Below are 20,731 nucleotides of genomic sequence, written 5' to 3' on the forward strand. Positions count from 1 at the left end.
CCATTTTATAAGCATGAAGAGTAAAAATGAAGCATCACTCTCAATTGTCCTTTCCAATTACATATCTATGATTCAATGTACCTGTCCCATATTCACCATGAAAATAAACCCATTTTACAGTGTCTCTATTAAAAAAAATTTCTTTGCAAGAGTAAGTTATTTTGTTGACCCGATGTCAACTCTACTGTGTCTAATGCAATTGCTATAAAGCTCTRGAACTGAATTAACTCAGTTTACTCTCAACTGCCTGCTTAAAGGGGATTGTTTGTTTTAGTTGTTTTTGTTATGTTAAAATAACCAGACTTGGAAGCCAGAACCTCAGCCAGGTAAATAGAAAAAATGTCCATATTTCAGGGTGGTATTGTTTGATTGAGCTGAATGAAAAAGGTAACAACACCATAGGAGAAGACACCTACTTATTTTTCATGATGAACATACATGTTTAGTATAATATATTAGAGCTCCAAACAGAACAGAAGGAACCCTTTTGCAGTTATACAGTATATATCATAGCTGATAACAGTTGTTCTACTGGTTCACATGATTAACTGCTTAGTCTTGAATTCAGCACTAGCTCTATCCATCAACAAGACTATTACAGATCCTCCCTCCTTTCATGAATTCTTGATCTTTCTACACAAGTTCTTACTAGACAGAATTTTATACAAAATTACTCATTTTATAAATGTTTTATAAAAGCAATAAAACCGTTCTCTCTCTTTTGGACTTATTCAGATCTATGAGGACAGCATAAATTCTAGCACTTAACAACTTTCAGTGATTTCCTACATTTAGCTACAAAGTTACCTCAGTAGAGGACAGAAAGTGTTTACAAGACCTCAGTTTAAAAATACCCTATGAATAGCTGAGTTCATAACTGAGGCTGCTGTATGCATATAGAAATGGTAATGGTTTGAGTTTTATGCAATAATTAAAAAGGTAAATTTATATATTACCATTTGTAGTATATAGCACTACTTACACAAGAAGGTAGAAATTAACTATTACAATAGCCAYCTGAGTGAAAAAATATGGAGAAAAGATATTGGCAGACACTAACCTAACTGAAAATATTTTATTTTTCACTGATAAGCCAATGGTACAGTCAGAAAAAAAAACAGTGTTAACATTAACAGTATAGGAATATTTATGTTGTATAGAACTGTCAGACCACAGTAAATGGATGGTGAGCGTTCTTTTCACCTGACACCAAATAGTGTTAACAGCAGTTCCAAAGCACACATTGAATTTCAGACAGAGACTACATAGGTAAGTGCTGAAGCATTCAACCTGGATTTCAGCCTTTGAGAGCAGTTCACATCCACTAAGTTAGCATGCATGAAGCCTATCCACAGCACAAATATTTATACCAACCATTATCCTTCTTTTTAAAAAACAACCTCTGCATTTCTAACAGACAAGAAGTAAAATTGGCAAGTGCCAAAAAAGAAAAGGCAGAAAAAGATAAGATAATCAAAGGTGGAAAAAATTAAGAAATTGTGAATTATCTAGAAAGTTTCTAAAACTGAAGTTGTAATTTGGCTCACCTGTAAGAATGGCCACAGATGGTGAGATAGGGTGAAGGAAGATACTCTGAATAAGCTGAAWTCTGACACTTTCTATTACATGTACACTATATTTGGGAGTACACTTTCCCCAGAGGTAAATACTACTTACATGTTACAACTCACTGTTCTAGGAATTCTGATCTTGAGCACTGGATCAATTTGTCATAAAGGCCACAACTCTAAATTTACACCTCAAGTTTTACATAAGCTAAGAAGTTTTATGTATCAATGTAAAATGAGACACTTAAGACACTTTGGGAAGTCTGTGAGCAAGCTGAACTACTTGTGAAATTAAACCTCCAGTAAGGTCATTCAGGCTTTTTCCTATTCCCCTTATACAGAGTGTAGACAGAGTGCAGGGCTTGACATCTGCTTCTGGTGGGTATTATCACGCAATAGCCGGAGTGGTGCTGTATCGCTTGTATGTGAATGGAGAGAGGGAAGAACTATAGGAAAATACCACCAAAGAAAATCCTGGTTAGCTGAAAGGAAAACATACTGCAAAAATTGATTGAATCTTTAAATGACCTTTAAAACTTGCAAATCAGGCTACCTTTAAGAGCTGCTAGTCAGTACTTGCCCTAGTGAAACTGAAAAGATTGACATTAATTTCAGAGAACAGCTGCCAAGTTGTTACTGTTTAGTCAAGTATTAATATAAACTGATGTTCTTAAACAAAAGTTTAACAAAATTGTGATACATCTTGACTAAGGAAAAAACCCAATCCTTTGCATAGGAAATTGAAATGAAACAAAATTTCAAACCTTGCAATTTTAAAATGATACAGTTCAAGAACTTAGAGCATAGGAGAGCATTAACTCTATTCTTAGTAAAGTAACTCACTATTTAGTGGATAACCTCTATTTTCACAACTGGGAAATGCAGAAGGCRTTAGGGCATCCAACTGAAACCATAATAATATGTATGGATTATGTTGCTATTGACYGGAAGAATAGTTATTCTAAAATTATATTCTTTATGCAGGATTTGAAATAAATCTATGGATAAATTAATTTCTGTCTCAGGGAGAATATTTTCTCTTCACACTAGTAGACTTAATTTGAAACACTTTCAGGCTATTTAAAATCTCTGCAATATTCTGTAATAGCTTTGAGAACAATTTTTCTTYATAGTATATGTATGTCCCATATATGTATGTCCCAACTGTTTGCACTGTGTCCCATAATACATTTGAAATTATGCAATATCAAGAATTCAGATTTTTTCATTTTAAATCTTGTGATACAAGCATTTATTAGAACATCTACAAAATGAATACATAGACAACCAAAAGGTATATAGATATCACTTTAAGAGTATTTTCACATTTGGACCCCCCCCAACAGACTGTTTTTTTAAAGATTGAGGTTATCTGATATCGTCCCTGTGTATGGTATTTAGACTTTGCATGTGAGTCTCAGCTCTACAAGTGGACTTCTAACAGTGAAGCAAACATGACTTTGTAATTAAGCGATCATTCACAATACAGCTTGTGGAAATACAAGCTGTTCAGCAGAGAATGCCCATTCTTGCTGCGCTTTGTTTTTAACAGACTATAAAATAGGTGTGGGGTAGAAGGTATTTTTACAGCCGTGGCTTGTGATACATGATGGGAACGGTTGTGCCAGGAATCAAACGCTGAAATTATGTGCTCAAAACCCCCATCGTGCTTCTTGGAAGAGTTGCCTACATAAAGGCATCAGAATCCTGCRCTATCTCTATCAGAACAGGCCTGACTGCTCCCCCAAATGCTTGCAGCATCAGCTCTGGTAAATGCCAAAGCATGTATGGTTCAGCAGTGAAGTGCTGCCAGCTTTCATTCCGCAGCCGTGTGCAGGAGCGAGTAGGGAGGCGACTGCGCGGCTGCGGAGAGGGAGGGCGAGGAAGGAACGGGGCGCTTGGGAGCAGCGTGGAATAGGCACGCAGCGACCGCAGCGGGAAGCACGCGCGCACGGAGACCGACGGCTTGTGTGGAGGTGATGAGTGTGGGGGGAAAAAACAGAAAAAAAAAAAGAAGAAAAGAGGTGAGCTGAAGGGGCTTGAGGGAGGTCGCATATATTGGGGGGAAAAGCAGGAGTATGGAGAAAGGAAGCCCATCAATAAAAAAGGTGAGCAGGGATAAAATTAATGAGCGTTCTGCAGAGACTCTGCAGCCCTTATGAAGAGAGAAACGCAGGGCCCTGCTGTGGCGCTCCTGTACTTTCTAGATTGCTTTATTGGGTATCATTTGCAGAATAAAGTACCATTAAAAGGCAGGGTTTGTCAGCCTGTCAGGAATACTGAGCAAGGGACTATTACCGCATGCTCAAAGAGTTGAATAACTATGAGGAAAAACTTCTCACATGAGCAGGATTTTCAAAAAGAAATACATGCACCTGAAGTTACTGAAATATATGAGTGTTTACTGTCTGAATTYTTCTAAATGCCTTGCTCTTTTTGCTTTTCTATTTATTCAAGTTAGATTTTCAAGTTTTTCCATCTCTGTGGCAACTTTGCATTTTATGCAAAAAGACATGACTCTTTCATGTCCAAGTGCTTCCAGAAGATGGAATTTTATATAAAGCAGCAAAAATCATGAGATCCATAGTAAAAAGTGGGGAGTTACAGTCCCACAGTACATTATGTAGCCCTTGTCTCAAGGCTATCGGCTCTGGGAGTGCATCACAGCCTTCACAGCTCTCYCCTTGCTCATGAGCTCCAATTTCCTTTCTGTGGATACTGAGRGGAGGGGAGGAGTCCAAAACATTTGTTTCTGGATCTCAATCGGACATGCAGTTGCATGGGGGCCAGGGTAYGGCCTGAGATCCGGAAGGCAGGAAGCTCTCCAAGGTCCCACGGTTAAAGATATATTATCACAGCGATAACCAACTGGTAAACACAACCACAAGTTCTCTCTCAAGAACAATTAGTGAAGTCACAATTAGTGATTAATATTTCATTCTTAGGCATCTAAAGAATTTTTTCTTTATAATTCTTTATTTAAAAATATAATTCTGCTGAGCATCTCGCTAGGAAATTAAATCAGCTAGATCAAGCCCCCCCCAGCCCAGGAGCACTGCACTGCACAGTGAATTCAAAGAAGGAAGAGGTGACCCATCCACCGTGTGCCTACAGGTACCACCACGGAGAGGCGCATACTCAGATACCTAGGTTAGCCTCAGACTAAGTTCAGAAGACAGACTGAGAGCAGGAGATCAGGAGCTGCAAAGTGTTCCAGTCAAGATAAACTATCTTTTTTTTTTTTTTTTTTGGTAAAAATATTTTTAAACTCCCTACTGTGCTTCTTATACTATTTTTCCTCCTCCTTAGCTAAAACTTAATTGCTTAATCTAGCTTTTAGTACATCTTTAGAAACTTACTAGAAATTTTCTAGGACACTTACTCTTATCATGGACTTCTCTGGGTTTTTTTTCCTATACCTAATGCATACACAAAACTTCTACACTGCACATGAAGATGAAAATTACCTGTTCATACCTGTAGAATTGCAAAACTCGGTTCCTGAAAATATAGCCATTTTTTCRTTTGTTTACCTACATGTAAAATTCTCCAAAACATTAATTTATTCTTTTCTTTCTTTTTGACAGCAAAATTTGGAGAGCAACCTCACCAACCTTATTAAGAGAAATACTGAACTGGAAACTCTTTTGGCAAAACTCATTCAAACCTGTCAACATGTTGAAGTGAGTATGAGCTCCATGTGAAATATCTGAAACCTGAATTAAGTGAAGTTTGAGCTTTCAGGATTTCAAAAAGGAAATTTTGAAAAAAAAAACATTATTGTAAAATTGAATCAAAGTGGTGGTAAACTAGTTTGAGGCTTTTCTCTGATTTATGYTATTCTTAATACAGCTGCATCTTCTTTACATTCCTTTCTATACTCTGCCAGTTATGATTTAATATTTGCATGGCTGTCAGTACTGCTCTACTTGAGCACRTCGCTATCTGCAATGTGTTTATTTTCCTGGCTCTTTTGTGAGATACAGTGATATTTACAGATGGAAACCTAAAGCAGAGAAATGGGAAAGCTTARATCCACAAAGGTGTCTAGGTTTCTTTCTGCCAGGGACATTCCAGCAGAATTAAGTAGTTAAAAACATACGTGGACTCAGAAATTATGAATCAAATACATTATCCTCAGAAGAGGAAAGATACCTATGGGCCTTTGAGTTCCTGAGGATGTCACAGAAAATCTCTGGCAGAACAAGGCCTTGAATCCACATTTCCTCCCCAAATCTGGGGCATATTTTAGATGGCCTTGTAGGAGCTGCTACTCTAGATGCAAATTAAAATAATTGCAGACTAGTTCAACCATGGGCAGCTGACACAGGAGGAGAATGGAGCCTTAAAAAAAGTTATTTTCATCAGAACTTTTCTTTCTGCTTTTTGCCATGCTATAAGACCATGTCAGTACCTTATAGTATGCTCAAGTCAGTGAAGCCAAAACCACTGTGAACAAGCAGCTTCTGTATCATCGTAAAAAATGCTTGCAAAGGACAGCACAAGTTTATACTTTCTGCTGGTATTATTGTACAAACATCCCTCTGGGATCAAAACTCTATCACCTGCRCTGTCCTTGTTGACAGTCTCAGCCACGAGTCTCAGGTGAGAAACGCGCAGACAGGCAAGGCTCRAAGGCGTGCATGCTTGTTGACAGATAGGCTGGGTTCGCTGAGTACACCGAGTTCATCGTTTTGCAGTGCTATCAGGTTTTGTAATTGCTAAACTCAATTCAAGATGACACTGGAAAGTTAACAGGGCAGGAATTAGAGGAGCTGACACAACATAAATACTGCTGATTTAGAATGAAACAAGCTTCAGACTCAATCACRGAGAAAAGATATTTTCAGCTGAACAACTAATTGCTGCTCAAATTAGTAGGGAAAGTGAAAACTTTCTTTCCTGTGAGAAATAGTTGGGTTTTGTTTGCATTGCAATACTCCCGGCTGACAGGCTTCTACACAGTAATTCCTACAGCGACCTTGTTTATTCAGGGAATGTTGCGCTGTATGTGCCTAGCAGACAGGTAGCATTAAGTAGTAATAGCATTGTATAGAAAAGTTTTCATGGTATTCCACTTTGAGTATGCCTGTCTATACGTGTGAAAGGGAGTCAGGCTTCTTCATCAGTGTTGCCTAGGGAATAGCCCCAGGGAATATGAGAGGGGAAGGTAGCCTAACCCCAGAATTTCTGAAATGCTGATATAATGTAGTAGAAAGTTAACTCTGACACGCAGTGCCAGAGCCCAGCCACCTGCCAGAGCTGCAGGAAGGCATTCTTCCCTGCTGTCTGCCAACTTTTCAGCTTTTTCATCCCTAGAAATTTCCATACAAGTTTTCCATAGGACTATTGCTTTTCTGGTTTTTTTTTCAGACTGAAATTCAGTCAGCTAATTAAGCCCAAGAGTGACCGTTGCATGCAAATAGATTCAAATTCACATCTGGAAAATTAGGCATTTCCTTAAGTACCTTCCTGACTAGGGCAATGGCAAAATCTGCAGCAAAAAAATATCTTGTACTTCCGAAGAGAACATCTCAACCATTTTTCTGTCTTCTAGTTAGCCTGTCACTTCTGTGGAGCCTCATTGACTTTGTGGGGCTCAGCAAAAAAATAAAAGTGCATCCTCAATATTATATTTGAGGTAAATGGTGTAAGTTCTTTATGTATACAGCAATAACATCAGCTAGAACAACTGCAGTAGATAGTGAGCGATGGAGACAAGGTGTGTTTTTTTCTACTGCATATCAAATTCAGAGCAACAATCCTGAAGCAGATGGGTTTAGGAAAGCATAAGGCCTCTTCTTCATTAGTGGCCTATATCCAAGATGCACTAGATCTGGAAATTTAAAATTGTTCCTCCATTTCTTTTGCATTCTGCACTACATTACAAACTCAAATGTTTAATATTAAAAAAAGTCCAACTTGTTCAACCGGTAACAGATGTGCTACTGTCCTCTGAGCCCTGTTTTAGAAAAGCTCTCTCTAGACATAAAGCAATAGCAGTGGTTAATAAATTCCTACCACGTTTTATTCATATAATTAGTCTAATTAGCATTTAAATTAGCTAAATATTGGGCAACTGAGGATCTGGAAGTAAACGTTAAAGTTATCTCTGTTCTTCAGAACTCATTTGAAACTTCAAATATGAAGTGAATGTCTCCAACATCAGAGAAGCTGAGGCTTGGATATATTAAAAGCTCACTATACTGTTTTTCTTTATACTGAGTCTTGACAGGAATTCTCCTCAAATCAGGAAGATGAATGAAACAAACAGTATATTATTGTAATATTAATGCTACAAACTTAAAATTACAATGTATTAGCAAAAGAAAAGCTAAAGTTTCCAATGACTCTTAGTGGTGCTATATGAACTCATCAAAAGGTTGAAACTGAACATGTAGTTAATTTTATAGAAATGATCTTATTGGTCTTGGTGGTCTTTTCTTTTTCATTTTTTCCTTATATAATATATTACAGATAATGATGTAAAATATATTCTGTAAAACCCTAAGCATGTAAAGCTGTTGGCAGTGCACTGTAAATATTGCTATTACCTATCTGACAAAGTTAGCTAATTTCAAATTATTTTAATAATGTCCTTTTAGTGTTGTTTTAGCTTTTTTTGATTTAAAACTAATTGATTAAAAAAAGTTTTTGGTTTCATCTGCTAAATATTTTGAACATTTTAAAATAAGGAAGAAAAGAAAATATTATTCCTTGTGATAAAGTTCCCAAGTTTGTACCGAGGACTGTATAATCTAAAAACTTAGTTTTGCTCATTAACATTTACTTGTAGAAAATAGAAATAAACATTAACATTTTTAGAGCCTTTGTCCTATCAGAAACCAAAACATTCAATGTTAAATGAAAAATGAGAAAATAATGGGGTTTTTTGGCTTCTGATACAGAGCAGAAGGTGGTATTTCTAAAACTGAACAACAAATAGGCTATGTACCTTTTGTATAAATGAATCCTAGCCAGGGAAGCCAAATGTTGTCACAGAGCCACTGTTTCTCATCACCAAAGTGAGCTGCTAATGGCTTCCCAGCAGCTGACTTTACTGCAAATTAATTGTTTACCATACAGCCTGCTCATCAGGCTATTGTAACTTCAGCCATAGCAAAGGCCAACTCCCATTCACTGTACGTGTGCAAAACTTTTATACTCTTTTGAAAGAGGAACTTTTTCACTTTTCACTCACATTGACAGTCAAGAGCTAGTCAGGAGTATTTGTTTTCTGGAAGCTGGAAGACATCCAGCCGTAAAGGAGTGGAGGCTCTGGAACTGCCTTTCTTCACMGTAACGGGGGCATAAATCATACCTGCTTTTAGATGCAGTTTATCAGTTTATGAAAGTATTTATCCTAGAGTAGGATCTCATCCTAAGAGACTCCAGAAGTCCACTTCAGTCTTGTGTTCCTGGGAGTGATTTTGGGGATATCTGCAGGAAAACCTAGGTGAATAAATCAACCAGAACTTGTAGTCTTTACTGCTCTAAGGAAAGCAGAGATATTACTAAGCATTTTATAATATTTGATTGACAGATTTCATGTCTAATATGAAAGTACAAACTGTGTTAATAGTTAGTTTATGCTATTGCTAAATTTTAAAAATCCAGGTTTCTCAATGGGAATAGTAACCTGAAGAGCAAATGCCTCAGACTTTAACACTCTTCTGTATCTTTTGTTTTGCTAGGAGCACACTGACACATTGGTTTGACTTACCTTTCAGACTCATCTCTGACAGTTTTTGATGTTGTTTTACACTCATTTTCCTATCTTTCCTCTCCCCTTTCCTCTGTAATCCCAACTGTCTTTCCTTGGCTTTGCAGAATATCCAAATGCTGTTAATCAGGAAAGTTTTGTTTTCCTTCCTTGGCGATGTTGGCAGCCCTACAACCCCATGCCTTTGGCCCTACTGCCTTCTGCAGCCTGTGGCATGTGAGAAGGGGCAGGAGCTTGGGCACCCTCTTTCTTGCAGGGCACCCACTCACCTGGGGCAGCCAGGGCAGCTCCCTGGGTTGGCCCTGGGGAGCCAGGTCTCCTCCTAAGTCTCGTTTAGTGAAAGCAGTTAGGGGTAACTGTGTCAAATGATAAAGTCAAGCAGCTAATTCATATGGTAAAATATGTTTTTCTCTACAAATCAAGAAAATTCAATAAAAATGACTACTAGTCTTATTTTATATATATATATATATATATATACACACACACATACATATACATATATTCCTATTTGATAGCATTCACATGACTCATAGTATTTTAGGAGAACTTAAATAAAGCATTAAAAGCAATCCTGGAGTTTTTTTTAATCTTTAAATTCTGTTTAGCTCTGCGGACATTGACCCAATTATAGAGCTCTCTGACTTGGAGCTTATGCAGTCTGTGCCTCATCAAGTGCACAAAATCATCTGTGTGTGTCAGGAAAGCAGCTACTTAGTTCTGGAGCTATTATAAGGGTAAGCAGTTTTGGAGAAAGGGGGTAATATAAATATCGATGCTCTGGCACTAATACTCTAGGTCCAAGCCCTCTGTCTCTACTGAGGAAGTGAAGACTTCAGCTGGAGTCCCAGTGGGGCTCTGAGTGAAAACAGACTGCTGAGATTTGCTYGTAAGAAATGTGTTACGCAAATTGTCCATGTGGATATCTGAAAATTCCAGTAAGAGATTTGGACAGAGCTTACAAAAACAAATTCTTACAAGAGTCTTGGACAGTTCTTCCAAAGACACTTGTAAAGCTGTGATTGATAGGATTSAGCAATTTTTAATCTCGGAGTGATAGCACTCCAGTGGTAATGCCAGCCTACTACCGGGTCTGTCTTTCTCACAAGGTGTGCTAGAGGGGAAGGAAGTCAGCGCTGTGGTGCCCGCTGTCCCCTGCCATGCCATGCTGTGCCATGCTGCTGGCAGGGTGGCCAGCTGTAACCCTTGCAATTTGCCTTGTGCACCGTGGTGGAGTCTTTTAAAGCTTTTCCATGGCTTTCCTGGTTCTGGGCGGCCTCAGATTTGGCCACCTCTTGGCTGAATCACAAAAGGATTGAGTGTTCTCCCCTGGTTTTAGAGTCATAGGTTTCCAAATTGCTATGGCATAGTAGATTTGCTTTTTTTATCAGAGTTTCCAAGACACTTTGCTTCTATGAAAGAAAAAAATTACTGCAAACGTGTCTCAGATGATGACGTTAAATGGCAGAAGGTGCAAATGTGAGCATGAGGCTCTTCTGCCAGAGTTTACTGGACTCCTGGAGTTTTGCATCTGGGCTCTTTTCTCATCTGATCTAGGAAATACATGATAAAAAAAATCTATTATTTAGTCAATAACATGAAGCTGTTCTCATCTGTTATGCGGAAACATAATCTGAGCTCAGCTGGGGAAAAATTGGACCAATTAACTATGGGGGAAGGGAAAGGAAATAGGTTTTGCTTGTAGACAGTTTCATAACATCTGTATTTCAATCTTTTGTTTTGCTTTGTTTTTCCAACCCGCCGAGTATCATAGGAAGCAAATTTTGGACTGCAGCAAAATCATTTTTCATTATGTAAAGAAGAGAGCATTTTCATATACTTGTGTAATCTTGAAACTGCTGCATCCATTGCTGTTTATAGTGGAAATGCTTGGTTTCTAGCTTGTTTCTAAAGATCTGCTGCAGGCTGAATCTCAGCRTGGAGTTCCCAGTCAAAATTGATTTTTTGTGTGTGTCAAAGTGTGTTTTTTACAGGCATGTTATATAATCATCCAAAAAAACCACGATATATTGAAAGACCCTTTATTCTACTCTATTCAGTGTCACAGATCGGACATGTCATAAATCACTGTAACAAGAGTAGTCCAAAAGTGATGAAGAAAAGATGGCAGCACATGGAAAAAGCCTGCTATTGCCATTTTTTTTGGGTGGTGGTGGGGGGGGGGGCTGGTCAAAAAGAAAAGAGCCAAGTGGAAAAATTTAAATAATGAAAAATCAAATCTGAAGTCAGACTTCAGCTACCTGAACAGAAGAGCCCCTTTAAATGTTGTGACACAGTGTGAATCCCATCCTTTTTTTTCCTATGAAATTCATGTAGCAGTTCTCTTATTAGAGGGACAGCAAAAATAAAACTAGGCTGTCGGAGTCCCTGAGGACACTGTCAAACAATAAAGAGGCTTTATTCGTGACAACAAAAACAAGTGAGTACTGTGCTTTCATAGTGCTCGCTCCTTTCTTTCTCATTCTCAGCTTGAAATCCGGGACCATTTCTTTCAAAGCTTGGTAAACTGAGAAGTTCTCATTAGGAATATTGAGCTGGAAAGCCTGTATGTAAATTTTGGTTTCTAAACTGTGGCAAATGGCCTTTGCAATCAGGCAAAGCCAAACAAACACTGACAATTTGCAGTAAGGAACCGTTTTTTTTTTTCTTTTTTTTTTTTAAGATAGTGGGAAAGGGACGAAAGATTAAAATTACATTTGCCATACATACATTTTGACTATGAAATATACAGGGCAGATAACATGGAAAGTAGTTCCACTAAAAGCTACTTTTTCTTTTGCCCTGGTATCTTCCATTTGTTATATTTAAGTCCTAAGAGAAACTGATATTTTTTCTTTTGTGAAATAGACATAAAAAAAGACTTGAAGGCAATTGAGAATTATTACCAGTAAGAGCCTAACTGCCAAACTTCACGAAGTGCACACAAACTGTCCTAAGGCAGTTTCTAATGAGAGARTGGTGAAGAGAGAACTCTGTTAACATTGTTTAGATGAAGTACGTGGCATGATCTGCTTTTGATTTAAAATTACTTTAGTTCTACATTTCTTTCAAGTCTCATAAAAAGTCAATACTGTTCAGTGAAAATCTCAGGTAAGCTTCAGTGAAAATCTTAATTTTACATTAATTTTACCTCCGAGAAAAGAGAAACTTCAGAAGTAAAAGCTGACAGAACATGCTGCATATATGGCTATATGGATACTTCGGGATAAATGTTCATTAAAGGATTTCCTCATTTGCATGCCCAGTAAGCCCTAGCCTGGTAGTCAAATATTATTTGCCTAAGCAATCATTTAATTACTTTCACAAATGAGTAACTAAATGTTTAATTGGCCATATATATGTATAGARCTGCAGCCCTTATGCATGTACTTAATGTACAAATTAGGCATGTGCTGGAATATATATTATGCCATCTACAACTGTTTGGTAATTCTTCTGAAAACTGGAGTCATAATTATGTATTATATACACATACTCTGTGTTACATACATAGACTGTATGTAAACTTATAGCAATGCTTGTCACTGCCTATTAAAAAGACCAATTCTCATTCCCTCCATCTCTCCCTTTCCCTCCCACCTGTACATGGACACATGCTCACATTCTTGTTTGTCTGATTTTCCTTCCTGAAGTTCATTGCAGAACTAGGCTAGAAAACGAGGTTCATTTCACTGTTAATCACTGGTTGACTAATGCAGCAGGTAATACTTTGGGCCTGGCATCGGAGAATATAACTTGGCAGTCAAAATGTTTTTACTTTTTGAAACTCTTTACTTCTTTGAGATGTTTACCTGTGTGGGAATGAGATGCTCTGAGTTTCTCCTTTTTCTACCTAATATAAATAGCTGAATGCTAACAGGAGCAGCAATTAGACCAAAGACATCAGTCTTCCAAGTTAGCACGCTCCTGGATGAGAGTTTTAAGTACTGAACTGGTACTGAAGGGCAGTGGCTTTGTCTTCAGCAGTCCTTTGAACCTCCATGATTATTTAGTTGTTTTTGTTTTTCTGCCTTAAGCAAACAGACTGAGTGGAATATTTTGCTCAACATGAAACAAAGACTTAATGTCAGCAGGAAAGACAAAATCAAAGCATAAMACAAGTAAATGTAATTCAAATAATATTTCCATTGTTAGGTTCAGAGAATGGACCGACATACAGGACAAAAATAATGACCAAAGAAAAAGTTACTAACGTCGCCCTTTTACTGCATYTTGAAAAAACACCTCACTCTTAGGCATTTCAGAGAGACCTGGACAGGCTGGAGAGTTGGGCGGAGAGGAACCTCAAGGGCAAGTGCAGGGTCCTTCATCTAGGGAGAAATAACCCTAGGCACCAGTACAAGCTGGGGGCTGACCTTCTGGAGAGCATCTCTGCAGAGAAGGACTTGGGAGTGCTGGTGGACGACAGGTTGACCATGAGCCAGCAATGTGCCCTTGTGACCAGGAAGGMCAATGGTATCCTGGGGTGCATTRGGAAGAGTGTTGCCAGCAGGTCGAGGGAGGTGATCCTGCCCCTCWACTCAGCCCTGGGGAGGCCTCATCTCTAGTACTGTGTCCAGTTCTGGGCTCTCCAGTACAAGAGAGACATGGAGCTACTGGAGAGAGTCCAGCATAGGGCTACGAAGATGATCAGAAGGCTGGAGCACCTGTCCTATGAGGAACRGCTGYGAGAGCTGGGCCTCTTCAGCCTGGGGAAGAAAAGACTGAGGGGGGGGGGAATCTTATCAATGYGTATAAGTACCTGMAGGGAGGATGTCAAGGGGATGGGGACAAACTCTTTTCAGTTGTCCCGTGTGCCAGGACAAGAGGCAATGGGCATAAATTGAAGCACAGAAAGTTCTGCCTGACCGTGAGGGGGAATTTCTTCCCTGTGAGAGTGACGGAGCACTGGCACAGGTTGYCCAGAGAGCTTGTGGAGTCTCCTTCTCTGGAGCTCTTCCAGGCCCGCCTGGATGCAACYSTGTCTAACATGCTCTAGGTGACCCTGCTTGAGAAGGGAGGTTGGACTAGATGATCTCTGGAGGTCCCTTCCAGCCTTACTGATTCTGTGATTCTGTGATTCTATCGTTAGTTTCAYAGACAGCGTAACCTGATTTTAAACCTTAGTGCTGCCTGAAGTACCCGCACCTCGGCTGCTGCCCTCCCCGCCGTGTTTCTCCCCCTGCTCCCTGCCGGCACTGGGGCTTGTGTAGCCCCAGTATGGGCCACGGGGGCTCAGCCAAGCCTTTCMCTGAGCAGCCGCACCAGCTTCTCTGAGCAGAGGGAGAACAGGGAATACATATTTTTTGGCAACGTGACGCTGGAGCAGTTGGTTTAATCCACTTGTGAAACTGGTATGCCACTCAACGAATATACTTTCTCCAGTATGCTTTCCAACCCTGGAAAATGGCATCTATAGTTTTAACATGAGTTTGTGTTTTATAGAAACAATACTTGCTTCATTGAAGCAAGGCTAGTCTTTAGGCTTTGCAACTGTCAGTTTAACTGTATCTGGAGCAGGTCTTTGTTAGAAATTTCCAAGCAGTGTGAGTTTGGGATTTTTTAACATATTTTTCATGGAACTCTTATGAAAACAATTTGTTTATTTTCCAGTGAGGCTCTGTGGGGTGAGGGCTTTTTCAGATTAGATTATAAATGTYATTAGAAGAGTGTGGGCTTTTTTGCTATTCAGTTGCCCAACAATCATCTTCAATGCACAGTGGGATGAAAAATAAAAATAATACTYTAATAAGTGACTGGAGCATTTTGAATTTCTAAAGGTTTCAAGATGGGGGCAGATATTCTTCTCAGTCTGACCCAAAGTATTTAGCTATCCTGGCCTAATCGGTTCTTCATTCACAAAATTCCTAGGTAGCCACAGTAAGTTGCTTTATTTTTGTACTGACCTTTGTTTAACCTGCTCTGAGACTGCCTCTAAATGCAGGTCTCCTGGTTAGAAATAAATGTGGAATGCAAACAAAAACAAAGMCTCCGGTACAGTTGAACCAGGAGATGACCATTCCTTCCTCTTTCACMAGTTTAGAATAAAGGAGTTATAGGTGAGTCATTCCGATGGCAAACTGATTAATATCACMTATCTCCGAAGGCACAGCTTGTTTTAATAGATAAAATCAGTGTTACTCGTAGGCTAGATAAAATCTGAGAAAGGCTTCTTCCGAGCTGCATTTGCTCTGCAGAAGACTAAATTGTGTAACCCGTAATATCAAACAAGGATATGAGATGGAAGGTGTTGGAATCCGTGACATGAACCCATTCAGCCTGGCCATCCCAAAAAAGAGAGAGAAGAAATGCTTTCACTGCTGTGCACAAATCATCGTCCTCTGTATTTCCATCAAATGAGTAAATGAAACCTGGGAGTTGTTAGYGTGTGACTTCAATGTATCATGACTTTCTGAATGAAAGTTGTTCACGTTATRACACATAGTAATTAAAAGTTAAATAGACCTGTATCTTTAGAGGAATGTATTCCTTTAGTTCTTGTAGGCACTCTCATATAAAGTAGGTTCTACATCTCTATAATGAAGAAAACCATTTTTCTGGGGTAAATAGGTACCTAACTGCCATTAAATGTGATCAGGAATTGGATACTTAACAACCTTCTGTGTTTTGATTTTTTTTCCTCAGTTTCTGAGTTTAGTGTAAAAAGGAATAAAATCTAGAGAGAAATATGTGGTAACAATGTTACGGTTGTTGCCTCAGTGTTAAGTGTAATCATTGAAATTTGCTTTTCTGAAGTTTTTCTTTCTTTGTAAGTATACAGTAATTCTATAACCATCAGACCTCAGTCCCATAAGGAAAAGCTAATAAATATCTTGTCTTTACCTGTCTGTAAAGTATGCATTTTTTTGAGGYGTTGAGACAATTTTAAATGATAAAGCTGAAATTCAAAGTGAGGCATACCTCAATTTCCAAGCATCAGACTTTTTCYACAATCCATTTTCTTTCATTTTGCATAACTAGTGAAGGACTAGTGAATAAAAATCACTTTATCACCAAAGTTTCCGATGAATTTATCCCAGGCATCACAATCTTAAAAACCCAGCAAGCTCTAACTTAGGGTGTCTGATTTTGTTCATCATTTGGGGAATATTTTTCAAAGAGGACACTGGGCATTTCCAGTTGCAGGTGAAACTGCCTCACCCAAAAAGGAATCATAGAGGGAGAATTTTGCTCCTACAAGGGAATTTATCTGAGACAYTGAAAAATCCTTTGATTTTAGTATATTAGTTACATTTTTTTTTCCATGGGTGTGAAACCTAGCCCTCTGACACTTTGTTTTGCCTCTGGGTTAAGCAGAGAAGATCAGCTGTAACCTCGAGCTGCTAGCTGTGTTGCAATTCCGTGATTTCCCAGACATCTGCTAGGGACTTTGAAACCACCACATTCATTTTCTTATGACCTAAGCTGCAATTTAACTCAGGTCTCTGAAGATGGAAATCTAAGAAGCCTCTTTAGAGAGCAGAACACTTTCCAAAGAAGTTCTCAGCTGTGGAGCGGGAAACAGCTGGTTGCTTTCTCCCTTTGGGCTGGGAGTGCTTGTGATTTCCTTCTCCCTGTCACATCTGAGGAACTCCCATGTTTATTTTTTCCTTTCTACACCCATTCCTTGAGGCTCAGCCCAGCAGTCCCTATCCATCTGTCTGGAAAAATCTGGAGGGACCGCTGACTTTTTCTTTTTTCAGTAAATTGCCTGTTTGAGGTCATCAGATACAACGTAAATAGAAATAAATTCCCCATAAAGGCAAAGTGTCTGGAATCAGTCCTTTCTATTTTGGTGGTGGGAAATGTCATCATTTTGCTAAATCCCAGAAAGGCGTACTGGTCAGTTTTAAAACAGTTTTGTGGCACAGAAGAGCAGGTTTTAAAAAATGATACCAACAAAGTACACAGCTTTAGGTTGGCAGTTATGCCACAGATTGTTATGAACCATTTTGATGCCAGAACTAAGTGCATTGATGAGAGTGAAATTTTCAGCAGGAAGGTGTCTCACGTCCAGTATCAACTCTCAGGCAATGGAAATCTCAGGTTAAACAAGAGACATTCCTCGGGGATTTAGAAAGCCCAGACTTAAGCCTGCTCTCTGCATGATTCAGAGCCTCCCACAACCAAAGCAAGTGACACAGTCTCCAGACTTTTCTAATGCGGCTCTCAGTCTCTTTTAATGAGCTCTTTGGAAAGAGGCATTGTTTTTAATGTGGAAAAATACAGAATGTAAAACCTCAAATATTTTCAGCAGACAGAACTCACATTCCTTGGCCAGCCTCAGCTGGAAGTTATTGCTAAGGTTGCTGCTCATCAAAGGACTTGAGCAGAAGGCAGGGTCTTACTCTGGCACCTGTATAGCAGAGCCCTGCTTCATGCCTGGTCTGTGGTCACTGTGGTCTGATTCCTCAGAAATACACAACTAAATAATAGTCGATSTTAATCTCCCAAATAGACCCTTCAGGGCCCTTGCTAATAAGGTGAACCTAAAATTAGGCAAATGCTTAATTATAAAGTTATTACTGAATCGGAGGCCTTATAGGCTCAAAATCTGATTAAGGAGTATTTCAAGTTGAGAAAAGCCCCCAAAATTAAATGGTATTTTTAATACTAAGCTCAGGCATATCAAATAATTTTGGAATATTCTTTCTACTTTTAATGAACTCATGAAAGCTATGAATTTAGAAATGTCTTCAAATAAAGTTTATAAAAGAGTATACTTTTCAGATTTCAAAGAAAAAGAGAAGTCTACGGTGAGTGTGCAAGAAATCCAAAGCTTTTGCAAGTATTTTGGTTTCTTTTGTCTAGAGTGTTTTAAATTAAAATGTTAATTGCTACTTTATTTTTCAAACCAAACTGAGCATTAAATGAGACACTGTTGATTTAACCCTCCTGTAACTCTCTGTGATGTGACAGTTACCCCCAAAATTAATTTGATCTGCCAGAAAATAAAAAGAATCCATGAAGTAAACGGTGACAGAAGTAACACTCTGAGTGGAAGCTAGTCAAAAATCCTGTGAAGTGCTACAGTAATTAGGTGCCAAAGTCAACTCTGGCGTAAATCGGCCTCACTGTTGATGTGAAAAGAATTGCGCCCATTTATAGTGAATGTGATTGTTGCCCTAGACTGTGTCAAATCGGAATTCCCCATTTCTTAATGGGATTTCAATCCACTGGTAAAACAGGGGCAAGGGAAACTTGTGCATTGAGAAGTTTGTTGAAAACAGCCCTGCAGAGATCCATGCCAAAATACAGTGAGTAAGGGCAGGGTGGAACAGGAGGGGCAGTCTTCAGACAACCCAATTTTCGGCCCTCGTGTAAGCCGGTTGTGTTGCTTGACTAGTTCGAGGCTCCTTCAGCACTCAAGTAGGCTCTACTAGGGGCTTTGTGTCTGAGTTGCCCCATGTGCTGTGTCCTTCCTTACGGAGCTCCCCAGCACCCTCAGTTCCATCTGACCCCTTCCAGGAACAAATACATTTTCTCTCTGAAATTCTGATACCTTTATTAATATTTAAGCCTATGAAATATATGTGATTAAACTTTAATTTTATGAAAGCTTGAGAAGCATAATCCAAAACCTTAAMGAAAGCAGGGCTTTGTAAACAAGCCCCCTTTTTCCCTGGAGGGCACAATGTATTTCACATAAGACAAATATTTGTAAAATTGGCCCTGGCCCAAATTTAGATATTTAAGCATTTGCTTGATCTTAATGAGCTCCATAATGTGCTTACAGGTAAATACATGTTTAAGCATATTGCTGGAAGGAAAAGTAGAGGGTTGAGGCAGATCAAGGGCTTCATCTAGCTGAAAATAACCAAAGGGGAAAAATGGTTATTCTTTACCTGGAACTGTTCCCTGTGCTGGTTTACCAGTAGCTCTGCCAGCACAGTGAAAAAGGTGACATGGCTGTAGGGGTAGCTGGCTACAGCTAAGGGCTTCTTTAAACCTCTGAGCAAAGTGAATATGGAAACACAGCTCTGAAATCACTTCTTTTACTTTTTCTTATTCTAGTTATGATTGGAACTTTTTGCCTTTGTCTCTCCGCATGTACGTGCAAGTTATACACACTACTGCGAGGGAAGTTCATTTTTCTTGTCATACAGAATGTTGACCTTTCATTGAAAAATTCGGTCTCCACTAGAAACAAAACATTTTCAGCTGGGAACTAAAACTTTTCTRTTTTGAGTTTTATTTTTTTTTTGACAAAAAGTCAACATTTTCCTTAGAAAGCTAATATTCTTTCTCAGTTTTTTCTTGCACTGAAAAACACTTTCAGCAGCTCATATACTTATACTACAGATATATACATAAGCAYAGCTATTGTTTTCTAACTGATTGATTGCTGAGGAAAAGTAATAAAAATAAAATACRACAGTCAAACACACATGACTTGGCAATGCTTCATGGATCTTTGGTGACTTGCATCTTTCAGGAACCTCTATGTGGATGCTGACARCAATAAACAATATTTTTAAGCATTCAGTTTATCAACTTGAACATTAGGAGTCATTATGAAAGGAATCAAGACAAAATAGAGAATATATTATGCCRCTGTATGAATCTATAGTTCATTTGCACCTTGAATGCTTAGTACAGTTCTCTTCCACATATCAGAAAGGAGATAGTAGACCTGGCAAAGTTTCAGAGAAGAGAAACAAGGATGGTCAAAGGTGTGGAAAGGCTTTCATACACGGAATATTCGAATCATATGAGATTCTTCARTGTGCAGAATAAGACCTGTAACAGTGAGCTATAAAGTCACAACTGGCACAGAAATTGTGGATAGGTATCAGTAATTCACTATCCTTTCTGGTAAGAGAATGTGGAGTCATTAAGTGCAGCTAGCAGGAGATAGGTTCAAATCTACCTGTAGGAGACAGTAGYTAACATAGCCACAAGTTAGGCTATGGTATTCATTGCCACAGGATGGTGGGGATGCTGAAAGTTTACAGGGTTTGAAGGAAGGACTGAGTAAGTTCACAGAAGAGAACTCTTATGAGGGTTGCTAAATATGTAGAAATCATGTCTGGTTCAAGAAGAACTGCAAATAGTTGGAAGTTGTGAAAATATCCATGGGGATGATTATACATGCCTTGGCCTTTCAACATGCACTGCTAGCAGATGCTGCCACTAGCAGCTGTCAGAGACAAGATGTTGCACTAGATGGACTGTCTAATGCAGTCTTTTATGCATTAGTATTCACTTCCGTCCTATGTAAAGTTTGAATCTGTCACATGTTAAACACCTACCGAAGAGCTTTCACACATGTCTCATGTCAGCTGTAATTGGCATCACCCAAACCTCACAGGATGAGGTTTATCTCACTTGAGTTAGAAATAGCCAATAAGTATCTGTTTCCTAGTCTTACCTCTTCCAAAGGGCACAAACAAAACACTCAGACATCAGTRTTTCACAAAATCCAAGACAGGAGGAGCAA

General features: G+C 38.9%; 1 protein-coding gene across 6 annotated transcripts in view; it reads left to right on the forward strand.

Moving 5' to 3' along the window:
- Positions 1-20,731, forward strand: part of MID1 (midline 1) — a 243,082-nt gene that overhangs the window by 193,318 nt on the left and 29,033 nt on the right. For all 6 annotated transcript variants that reach the window (XM_085321588.1, XM_085321587.1, XM_085321585.1 and 3 more), the window contains one exon: positions 5,156-5,251. In XM_085321588.1, the coding sequence (XP_085177714.1) occupies positions 5,156-5,251 (96 nt within the window). The remainder of the gene's footprint in view (positions 1-5,155; positions 5,252-20,731) is intronic.

This window comes from Rhea americana, unplaced genomic scaffold (assembly GCF_003343005.1).
Source record: "Rhea americana isolate MKP2758 unplaced genomic scaffold, rheAme1 scaffold_7, whole genome shotgun sequence".
Lineage (NCBI taxonomy): Eukaryota > Metazoa > Chordata > Aves > Rheiformes > Rheidae > Rhea > Rhea americana.